Source organism: Elephantulus edwardii, unplaced genomic scaffold (assembly GCF_000299155.1).
Source record: "Elephantulus edwardii isolate Elephantulus edwardi_28Jun2011 unplaced genomic scaffold, EleEdw1.0 scaffold00030, whole genome shotgun sequence".
Classification (NCBI taxonomy): Eukaryota; Metazoa; Chordata; class Mammalia; order Macroscelidea; family Macroscelididae; genus Elephantulus; species Elephantulus edwardii.
The window spans coordinates 6,445,809-6,457,864 of NW_006399780.1; the positions used below are offsets into that span (position 1 = coordinate 6,445,809).

The window sequence follows — 12,056 nt, forward strand, 5'->3', positions numbered from 1 at the left end:
TTAGTGGAGAAAAAGAGAGGAAGACAAGGACCATTTTCCTCCTAAATGTGTCAGCTCCAATTAGTTTTTAAATTATTCACCTTTCCCTCTCCTGTGTTAAAAAAGAGGACTTTTCCTTGAAAATATCAGCACAGTAATTGATAATGACACATGGTGGACACTACTGTCACAAATGTTAGCTCTACCACAAGTAAAACAGCCAGCATATTCCTCATTTGACAGGGTGAGACTAGTCAGAGGACACTGACCAGAGCTTAAATCTGGGGCATGCTCTCTTGATGACCAGGAGGAAGCTTTTAAAGTAAAAGAGAGAAGAAAATCTGTTTTCTGCCTTTTCTCACACATTCCATTTGCAGTTTTCTGTTGAGTAAGAAGGCAATATTGGGTAACAGTTGAACTCAATCCTAAACACTTGTCCACGCAGAGAGTTCTGATTAGGGGCTTTGGCTGGTTGTTTTGGTCTCTTCTGATGGGGTTGTGCAGCTGGCCTGACGGAGTGGGAATCCCCAAAGCTAGAGCGCACAGTCCTTTGGTTATTTGAGCTCACAGATACACACGTAGGCCTTTTCGCTTTCTGCAGTGATTTTGCACTTGAAAGATGGTTGTTTCAATTGCTTCCTATACTTCTGAAGGTTGGACAATGAATAGAAATGATAAAAGAAGAATCTATATCTTTGAGTTGTGCCATTGTAGAGGAGTATTGAATATCTCAAGGACTTCCAAAAGAACAAGCAAGTCTGTCCTGGAGGAAATACATCCAGGGCACTCTTCAGAGGCAAGGAGGGTGAAACTTCATCTTACATTTTATGGGCATGTTGTCAGGACGGTAGGGGTACTGGAGGTAGAGGGTCGGAGTGAGATAGGAAGATCCTTCAACAAAACAGACTGACACAGTGACTGAAACAATGTACTCGAGGCAGAGATCCTGAGGATGGGGATCCGTGCAAGGCACTGATTCTGAGTCACTATGAGTCACAGGTGACTCGATGGCAACATTACAGCTGGTTTCAAATATTCAGCACAAAATGAAAACTGGCAGGTTTTCCTGACTAACTTGTTTTATACTTATTCTAATCCACTGTTTCAATTCATAGATTTCAATTCGTGGCAACCTTCCATTGCATTTCCTAGCCTTTAAATCTCTACAGGAAGAGACTACCTGCCTGGCTTTCTCTCTCAGAGTGGCTGGGGGACTCGAATTGATGACCTTTCAGACCATGTAACACATGAACCACTAGGGTCCTTTAACTTCTTTTACAGGATGGGTTAACTTTTTTTTTTCATTTTTAAACACCAAATAAAATTTTACTGGGTGTCAACTTGTAAGTTCAAATAGAATGAATAGAGTTGTTTGCCTCAGTATTAAATGACTACATACACCCACACCCATATTTTTTTAAGCTCTTGGAACTATTATTTTGTACAAGTTTTTGTCTTGCTTTGCTGTCAGATGTAACTCTTTCCACCTACAGTAACCACTCTCTTATCTGACCAATCAGATATGAGTTCAGTATTGCTTGAAGTAATGAATGAGGAGAAAGCTGAGCTTACTAAAAATACTTTTGATAAACAAAGAGTAAGTCATCTATGAACAGGCATCCCAAGTTCTGTATGAGTGCAATGTATTACTTTCCTGCATTCACTACAGTGTTAAGTGGTTTCTGATGAAGAATCATGGGTATTATTATATGATTTTTGCTGTTATTATGTACTATCAAGTCAACTACAACTCATACATACCCTACGAGTCATAAATGGATCTCTACCATGTTCCAGCCAGTTGCTGCAGTCATCCCATCTCACTGTGTCAATTCATCTCATTGAGGATCTTCTATTTATTTAAAAAAAAAATCTCACAGGGAAACTATATGAGATGTAGAGCCCAGCCAAAAGGACCTTTTCTGCATCCTGCCCCCCCAGCACCCTAACTCTGTTACCACAAGTGGATCTGTGCATGGAGGCCCACCTGGACCATCCTTACTCATTGTTGTTTCAGTTGAAACTCATTCTCAGCTGACCTTCAAGTGAGTTTTTCAGGGCTATGAAGTGCAGAGGAAGAGACTGTCCATCTTCCAAAGAGCTGCTGGTAGATTTGAAACACCATGCAGGCGCCATCGTTGGGTTAGTAGTGCAACTGCCAATGCAGGATGCCACCAAAGCTGCTATGGTCCGATGAGCTCTGAGCATCACTCTGCAAGCAATCAGGAGCCTTCAATCACCAGCATCATTTTCAAAGAATGCTGGTGACACTGCTTAAGTGGGTTTGAACCCACCAATCTGTTTCAATAAAGATGACAGCCCTGGCAGTTCTACAGGCAGATCTGTTCTGTCCTAATGGGTCACCAGGAGTCAAAAATGACCATGACGAGAGGCTTGAGGGTGATTTTTAAAAAATAATCATCTTCATCATCCTATGAAGACATTCCTTTAAAATCCAACCATGTTCTTCAGTCTTGTTTAGTTTCCTTCAACAAACTATTCTCCTGTCCCCTCCCCCCGAAAAAAAGGTCTGGAGTATGCACTGAAATGACACAAACAACTATAATTACTCAGCCTTAGAAACTGCATCACCAAAGTGACTTAAAAAAAGAAGCATTAGCAGCAACGGTGCATATGGAGGAAAACAAAACATGTTTCCAAATCTCTCTCAGGGGCAGGAGATCTTTAACAGTTTTCTAAAAATTAAATTCATTAAAACATCAGAACGTGTTGTTTTTTTCCCACCTAGAAGTAGCAATATGTGAGGATATAATTCATTTGCTAAAAATGGTCACAAATCAAAATAGCTGTTTGATGAAACCACACAACCAGTAATTGTAAACCTCGGGAAGAAGCCACTGTCTACAGGGATGTTTGTTTTGCTTCTTTACCAGTTGCCATTGAGTTGGGAGGTCTGATGGTCCAGTGAGTGTGGAGTTGTGCTGTTGACTCAAAGGTGGCACCTCTCTGACAGTGTGAATCCACCAAAGCTCTGACGGAGACAGAAGGGCAATCTCCTCCCATGCCATTTACAGCCTCTGAAAACTCGCTTGGGGTCACCATGAGCAACAATCAACTAAATAACTAAAAAACCTCACTGCCATCAAGTCATGACTCAATGGATGTCATAGGTGACATCTTGACACTTGAACAGCAAGTCAGGTTCCCAATGGCCAAATTCTACACAAACTGATCAGTGGCAGTAATGGCATTACCAACACTTTTTCACAGTGTATCAACATTTTCTATAATACTCCATAGCATGGTCCACGGCTGATTTTTCAGAAATACATTGCCAAGGTCTTTCATCCAAGGAGCTACTGGGTTCACTTGAGCCACCAACTTTTCCACTGAACAACCAAGTTCATTAAATATTTGCACCACTGAGACCCACCTGGACCACAAACACCTACTCTCCCATTCAATCTTCTACCGTACACTATCATGGAATATTTGCCACTCATAATTCTCTGTTCTGCTTTCTTTCCTCTCATCTCTTACATAAGTTGACAACACTTCCACTATAATGTACTGCATATTTCATTTCTTGGTATATCACCATCCTACCCAATATGTGGTCCAAGAAACTATAACATCACCATCACCTAGGAGTGTCCTAGAAATGTAAATTTTGGGGCCCTGTCCTAGACCTTTCTTGTTTTAACAGATGCTCCAGATGACTCCAGTAAGTTACACCTGAGAAACTCTGAGTATTAACACAGAAAATCTCTCAATCTTAAGACATAATAGATGATGACCTTTCTTAGAATGCTGAAAAGGCTCCTCTCATTACCATATTATATCAATAAATATTTTCTATGCCTCTTACTTTAGTTAATAAACTCAGTGACCTCTTTAGGAAAACTTAGCATATATTGTTAAAAAAAAAATAAAGGATTTCAAACACTTAGCACATCTCAAAAGCCTTGATCTATATTGTTAACAGCTTCAACTTGCTTGGTTTCACAATCAACACTCTTTGGACCAGCAGCCAGGAAATCAAAAGACAAATTGCACTTGGAAAAGCTGCCATCAAGGACCTCTCCAGAGTACTGAAGAGCAAGGATGTCAGTCTGGAGACCAACGTGCGCCTGATCCAGGCCATGGTCTTTGCAATTACTTGCTATGCATCCGAAAGCTGAAGAATGGCAAAGGATGACAGAAAAAGAATTGATGCCTTTGAGTTGTGGTGCTCGAGAAAGAGTATTGAAGATACCATGGATTGCTAGGAGAACAAACAGGTTCATCTGGAGAGGGTGAAACCAGGCTGCTCCTTGGATACAAGGATTTTGAAGCTATGTCTGACATACTTTGGGCATATTATAAGGAGGGACCAATCCCTGAAGAGGAACAGGGTGGAGGGACAGTGCAAGAGAGACCCAGGATAAGGTGGACTGACTCAGTGACTGGTGTAATGGGGGTAGATATGTCAGAGGCAATGAGACTGGCTCAAGATACAGCAGGGTTCAGAGCTGTTGTATATAGCGTCACTATGAGTTGCAAGCAACTCAATGGCACATAGTAACAACAACAACAGCCTCTCACTAAAAACTACTTAGACCAGCAAGGGCTTGGAAGTTAGCTGTATAGTTTCCAACTTGCCCTTAATTAAAAAGCACTTTTAAATGTTTAGGTAGGGGAGTTCTCATAAGTAGTTAGCAAATGTGTGTGTTTGTCCCTTTACGCTGTTCAGAGCTTAATGAAGTATTTGTTGTTATTGTTAGGTGCCACTGAGAAGAGTACAACCTATAGCAACCCTAAGAACAACAGGTCTGAACTCTGTCCTACCCTGTGCCATCCTCACAATCTCAGCCGTACCTCAAGCCCATTATTTGCAGCTACTGTGTCAATTCATCTGGTTGAGTGACTTCCTCTCTTTTGTCAAAACTTCACCTTTCCAAGTATGATGTACCTCTCATAGTAGCATGCCCAAAGCATGTGAGAAGTTTTATCACCTTTGCTTCCAAGGTGCATCCTGGCTGCACCTTGTCCACACATTTCTGCTTGTTCTTTTGGAATTCTATGGCTTATTCAGTACCCTTCTCCAAAGTACTAGCATGTAGTAAATATCACTTCATTATTGAGGAAAGAAGTTCAAACTTAAACCGTACTACAAGCAAGAGCTCATGTAAGTGTTTCTTCAACCTAACTCAAGTTATCCAACACACACACACACATACACACACGCACACACACGTACAGAATAACATGTGTGTTCAAGATAGTGCTTATACAGAAGGAAAATATAATTAACACGTAAAACAAAAGAAGACATTACCAGAGTGATTTTTCCACTATTTTGGTCCTGAAAACCTCTTCTTGGTCCAGGTTCACAGTGCAGTAGCAATCCCGCATCTTGTTTGGCCCCGGATAAGTGGGAAGATTTTTGGCTTCGCCTGAAAAAAACAAATGTAGTATATATCAATCTCTTTAACAAAAGAGATATTTCATCACCTTGCTTAACTGAAGAAACAGTTGCAAATCATGTATCTTCTTCATAGTATTGCACTTTGTTTCTCTTTTGTGTACTCTCTAGCTCTTTACAAAGTCTGGCTTCCTTGGTAGCACAGAGAGACAAGTTCTTAATGGGAATACCAGTAGTAGTGGTAAACACAGAGTAATATCCACACCAAGCTTTAAAGTAGAATGGTGACAGCACGGCTCCATCAGCCTTGGGAACAAAGATGGCTAACCTTTGAAGACTCTCAGTGAGATGAACGGACACAGTGGCCCCAAGAATGGGCTGGAGCATGAAGGAGACGGTCCAGGCCGGAGCAAGGCTTCGATCTGCTATCCACAGGGTCACTGCAGCACCTAACAACAGCTCCTTTACGTCTTGTTTTATTTTGTTTTAAACCCACATTAGTTCCTTTTCTTTTTAAATTAATGTTATGGTATTTGGTCAAATCTGGGACAGATAATAAGGAGAATGACTCTGACTTTCCATTGGTAAAATTAAGCTAAACTTCTGCTATTTAAAGTAATAAGAGATGTGCCAGTTAAGGGGGGGGGGGGGAATACAGAAAAAAGAGACTTAATGTGAGTTTACTGTTTTCTTGCCACCAGTTCCCTTTCTCCATCTAAATGTGAATTCAGTGAAATATCTGAGTGGGTGAGAAGAGTAAGAAAAATTCAAGGTAGCCAATGTGCTCTGGGTTGGCCCTGCAAACAATATCCACACCAAAATAGCTCCTTATTTGCTCTTGGGTCTGTCTAGAGATCATTATCAAAATCTCTAATGCTAGTACCCTCCGAGGCAACACAAGGTCTGCTGAAACACCACGTTTCTTTATGAGAATTAAGGTAAAGAGAGCAAAAGTGAATGAATGAAAGGTAGCTTTTAAACTCAAACAACTGCAGCCCAGTCAACTTTAAGTTAAATCTCCAACAAAGTTTTTCCTCCTATAGCTATTACTTATCTCCAGCAACACTTGGTTTTTAAGACAATTGGTAGTGGTTGTTCCTAACAATCAGACAGCACGCTGAAGAGAGCACAGAATGATGGGATAGCTGATGCATCCTAACAATTAAGGCACCAGCTAACTACTGCTACTCTTCATTTTATTTTTTTATAATTTTTTCTTTGTGATTTTAACAAAAGTTTTCATAAAAGTTGGATTTTCATTCATTCATGGTTGCATATTTTAGCCCCTCTCCCTCCCTTCCCTCCCACCACTTCACTTTTTTTTTTTTTTAAATATTGGTTCATTGTTGCACAATTACCTCCTTGCCCCCAGTCCTCTTTGCAATGTACCTCTTATTCTGGGCTGTTGTCATAGGTATAATGCCTAATCATACATTCCTTTTAAACGATTCATTCCTTCATCTATTCCAAGGCACTGTTCATGATTTATTCCCTCTTTTCTCTTTTCCCCCAAACCCCTTGTCAGTCCTGTTTTATTAACATGGGAGTTATGCAGTATTTGTCCTCTGGTGACTGAGCTTTTTCACCCAGCCAATGTCCTCAAAGGTCACCCATGTTATGTAATATTTTGAGTTGTTTTTGAGTGTATAAACTTTAGGTTTTTCTATCCATTCATTTGTTTTCTTGAAGGGCATCTAGGTTGCTTCCATCTGTTTGTTACGTTCTTAAAAACCAAACTCCTTGCCACTGAATTCTCTTTTGACTCAGAGAAATTCTCTATTGAATTTCCAAAGTTGTAAATCTTCCCTGGAGAAAACCGCCCAGCCTTCTCCCACACAGTGGCTGGCGGACCGGCAACTTGTTATGCACTACAGAATCGGCTCCGGGTTAAATGACTCTGTCCTTATTAAAAATCTGTGAAAAATTATTAGAAGTTTTCCAGAAGTCCATCTTCAGAATTAGTGTTGAGAATATGTAATCTAAGCCACTCAACCCAATCATACTTTCATTTACATAATCCAAATAAAAACATTCTAACTCACTAGAGGAAATTAATTCACTTGAAAAGATGCCAAACTGGAATGCCAGAACCACCAAAGGGCAGAAATAAGCTTGATTTGTTTAAGATTTTTAAAAAACTTTTCCTTAATATGTTATTAATTTCAGACACTGAGTAGAGAAATAAGTTAATAAAATACTTTCAATAATGGCATGAATGTTATTTTTATGTTACCTTTTGCTTCTGATGCATCAAAAGTACTATTTGGGATTACAGTTGTTGTTGTAATTTCTGCATCAAATGGTTTATGTTTTCTTATCTATATTGGGTCATTCCCCTACCGGGGAGCTCTGGTAAAGAGTTATGTTGTCAACCCAAAGGCAGACAGTTCAAATCCAGCCTCTGTTCTGAAGGAGAAATGTGGGCAATCTCCCCTGTGATTTATAGCCTCTGAAAACCCACTGGAGCGTTAGTTACAAGTCAATTGAATGAGTATTTCCTACTCATGGGTCAGAACATGTGGCCTTGCTTTCCTGAGCCTCAGTTTTCTCGGTGATAAAAGCAAGAGAGGGGACTAATTCCCAAAGGTACTAAAGCTCTTTTAATTAAAAGATCTTAAACACCTTTCTTCTATAAATGACCAGTGACTAAGAAGGGGGAGGGGGGATGAAATGGATGCGCTTTTTTTTTTATTTTAAATTTATTTTCATGAAAATTTACAGAGACTAAAAAAAAAAAAAAAGAAAATTTACAGAGACTTTGGATTTCCAGTCATTCATTGTTGCACTTTTCTCCCTGTCCACCCCTGCCTCCAATTTGCTTTTCTTTTTGACAAGTAAAAGGAAAAAAATATTTCATTGTTATTCAATGCCTCCCCTCAAGTTCACTCCACTATGCTACCTTCGTTCTGGACTCCTATCATAACAACAATTGCTAATCATGTCAGTCCTCTTGTATAACAGTGGCATTATGCCATATTTGTCTTTTTGAAATGGATGCTTTCTTACAGTCACTATTTTCCTCAAGCCCTAAACACTGAAATCCTCCCACTGACATGCTATTTTTACACGTGTGGAGTACGTGAAAACATGGCACATTGACAGCCAATCTGCTAACAGGTATATGAATCACAGTCAATCTTCAAGGAAGTCGTTAAATGTCAAGAGACAGCTTTCCTGAAGGATTTCAAGAGATATGAAAGGTCATAGGTGCAGAGACATATGAATGCAGGGGCCGTAATGTTTTTCCAAGCATGAAGGCTCAGATTATGGCTCAATGGGTCAACTTCAAATAGAAATTGAGAGAAGTGGAGAAGGATAGTGGAGAAGCCCTGGCAAGGAGTTGCTGATATCCTGGCCACTGCTATTTCTACTTTGCTACTTTGGAAAACACACCACATCACACATGACAAGTGTAATAAAGTCTTTTAAGTCTTTTTTGCTGCTTTTGAATTGATCACTTTTTTTTTTGGAGGCTTTAACAGAAATTTATTTTCTTCAATTTAGGAAGCTAGAAGTCCAAATTCATGGTAGTAGCTCTAGTGGTTTCTCTGCTGGCCCCCAGTTTAGAAGGAAGATCTTTGTCTCCTTTCAGTGTCTGTAAGGCTGGCATTCCTTGGAGGTCTCCAGGTGTGTTGGCAACAATCTTTCCCTGAATTTGGAGATTGTCTGCACTGGGCCTCGAGTTGATCACGTTTTTATAACACAAATCATTAACCTCAAAACCAGCTTGATTTTCTTTGATTTTCCAGCTGACACCATTATGATTTTAAGCTGGGCATACAAATTTCCCTTTGGAATTTAACCTTCCCCCCCCCAACAAATTTGCATACATACTTACCCGCAAATTCTTACTTTTTCTTAAAAGGAAAAAGAAACTTGAGGAGAGGGAATTCTCTGGGAGATGGGGAAAGTACGTTGTTCCTTTTATTTTTTTAAAAAATACTAGTTTATTTACAAAATTCTAATACATTGATTTCTAGAACAGATTCTTATGCCTTTTATTAGTCTAAGAGCCTTGGAAAAGAAGGAATCATAACTGGCATGTCCCTTGAATATTGGGATTGTTAGGACACAAGAGGTAGGATGCGCATTCTCTTAAAAACATGTAAGACAGATGCTTAAAAATGTGAAAATACCGAATTATCATGTGCTTATATTAATGCAGTCTGAGTCACATTCTTTCCCATCCCCTTTTCAATTTCCAGTTTGGAATGTTGTGGAAACATCCTGGTTTCTATGATGATGGTGACACCAGTGAGGCCAGCCAGCCAACCTGAGCCAACATTAAATAAACCGCTCAGACTAGAAAGGGGTTGGAAGTTGCTTCCAGCATCCCGCCCTGTGCCACATCATCCTACCCAGTGCCCTTATGGCTTATGGGCCCTAACTGAGACTGAACCACAAAAGAACTGCAGAGCGATGACTTAGCACTTAGTCTCCTCTTAAAGCACCACAGCCAGGCAGAGCTACGGACAGCTCAGCAATGACAATGCTTCTCTCAGAAACATTATTATGATGCTTGTTTATCCTGTTCAATACTCAAAACAGATCACTGTTTCTTCCATGTTGATATTGTTGTTGATGTTGTTCTTGTTATATGTCATTGAGTTTCCTGTGACTCATAGCAACCCTATGCACAATAGCTCTGAAGCCTGCCCTAGGTCCTGAGCCAGTCTCACTGACCCCAGCACACCTAATCCTATCACCCCAGTTATTGTGTCAATCCATCTCATCTGGGGTCTTCCTCTCCTTTACTTCCACCCTTCCGAGCAAGATGTCCTTCTCCAAGGACAGGTCCCTCCTGGTGACATGCCCAAAGCATATGAGATAGAACCTCAAAATCCCTAATAAAATTTAATTAAAAAAAAAAAGAAGTGAGTCTTCAAAGAAAAAAAAATAAATAGGGTGAAATGAGAAAAAAAAAAAAAAAAGACCTGATTTCCAGGTGGAAGGTGAGCTCTGAAGGAAAGATCATGCTCCTGGAAGTGTAGATATTTAAAGTTGTGTCCACCCTGAATGAAGGCTGTCACTATATCCAGGATCCTAGCCTTGAGGGCGTTCAAAGGCCCTCGGTATAATCCACATACCGTCTCCCCCAACAACAGAGCCTAGAGTCCAGCTCTGGAGAACTATTTCTTCTCCTGGTGGCTCAATACTCTTCTCCAGTGCCACAGTTCAAAGGTAACAATTCTTCTGTCATCCTTAATCACTGCCCAGGTGTCTTATGTAATTGTGAAGACCATGGCCTGGATCAGGCACACCTTAGTATAAAAGGTAGAGATTGCTTTCCCTTCCCTATTGCATTAAAAGGGAGGGATGGCAAAGGAGAGGAAGACCTTCAACCAGGTGGATGGACACAGAAACTGTAGCAATGTACATAAGTATGTCAGAGATTGTGAGAATGGTACAGGATAAGACAAGGTTGAGATCTTTTGTTCATAGGGTCACTATGAGATGTACTCAACTCAACAACACCTTAAAACTGGTGGCCCAGTAGTAAGAAGCTGTGCTACAATCCCAAAGGCATGCAGTTCCAATCCACCAGCTGCTATGTGGGAGGAGGATAGGCAATCTCCTCCTGGGTGATTTACTACCCCTGAAAACCCACTGGAGGGTCAGCTATGGGTCAGTTCTGATTCAATGACACACAACAACAATAAGAACAATTACATTATCCATAATAAAGCTGTCCCTGGGATATAGCTGAGGTTGAACTAGTTGCTGGTTGAATGGACAAGTAAATGATGACAGAAAAAGCAAAACTTGGTTTCATTTGGGAGTTCAGATGAAAAAATATCTATTTTCATATGACCATTTCTTTGAAGCACAGCCTCTAAAATTTATATTCTCTATTTACCAATCTTAAGCATCCCTTTTGATAGCCTGAAAAAGATAGAAAACTTTGGCACTCAATAACATCTCTGTAAACCTGATTTACTCACAGAAGTAGAGGATAACACTCAAAAATAACACAAACCATGATAAAACAGCAAACCTGGATATCCAATTGCAGGAAGCAGGAAATGGAGCAGTAACTAAAATAAAGGTGACAATCTGTCAGCCTTCGTTTCCAGTTCATCAATAACAATTCATTGAGCTATGATGGGAGAGAGCTTGCCAGTGCATAATGAACAGAAGGCAAAAAAAAAACCAAAACGGGGGGAGTCCATGGCTGCAGTTTGCCTGATGAGAGGAGACAGCTACATTCTGGATGCCCTGGCGTCCTAGGAGACTCTACCCAGCAGCATCAGGCCATTAGATCGCCTGAGCCCCACAAGGCCATTGTCACTGCTGTCCAGTCAGGCCTCAACTTTCCAGAACAAAATGCTGCCTGATCCTGGATCATTTGCATGAATGAGACCATTGAGATTCATATGATTGTCACTAATTTTTTTAAAAAAAATAGATCTCCAGTTCTTCCTCCCTAGTTTATCTGAGTTTGAAAGCTTCAATGAAAACTATCCAGCATCATAGCAACACACAAACGTCCAGCGAAAGATGAGTAGTGGCTACACTGAGGTACAATGACTGGGAACTGGATGTAGGACACTTGCATGTAAGGTAGGAATTCCACCACTGAACCACCACTGGTTGACCTACAGTACAATTGATAAAGGCCAACAATCCACAAGGTTTTGCTCAGTAAATGGAGGTAAAGCATCGGGGGGGGGGGTCCTCAGAATTTTTCAATCATTTGATCTGTGGTCACACC

General features: G+C 40.4%; 1 protein-coding gene across 2 annotated transcripts in view; it reads right to left on the reverse strand.

Moving 5' to 3' along the window:
• The window catches only part of RASA3 (RAS p21 protein activator 3), a 194,720-nt gene extending 185,371 nt beyond the window's left edge, over positions 1 to 9,349 (reverse strand). The window contains exons 1-2 of one of the 2 annotated variants that reach the window (XM_006883814.1): positions 9,328 to 9,349; positions 5,258 to 5,375 (exon numbers count right to left, since the gene is read on the reverse strand). In XM_006883814.1, coding sequence (XP_006883876.1) covers positions 5,258 to 5,334 — 77 coding nt within the window. In that variant the 5' untranslated portion in view covers positions 5,335 to 5,375; positions 9,328 to 9,349. Of the gene's footprint in view, positions 1 to 5,257; positions 5,376 to 9,048; positions 9,080 to 9,327 lie in introns of those variants that run through there. The other variant, XM_006883813.1, reaches the window with a different exon arrangement.
• Between the last annotated feature and the right edge of the window lie 2,707 nt (positions 9,350 to 12,056).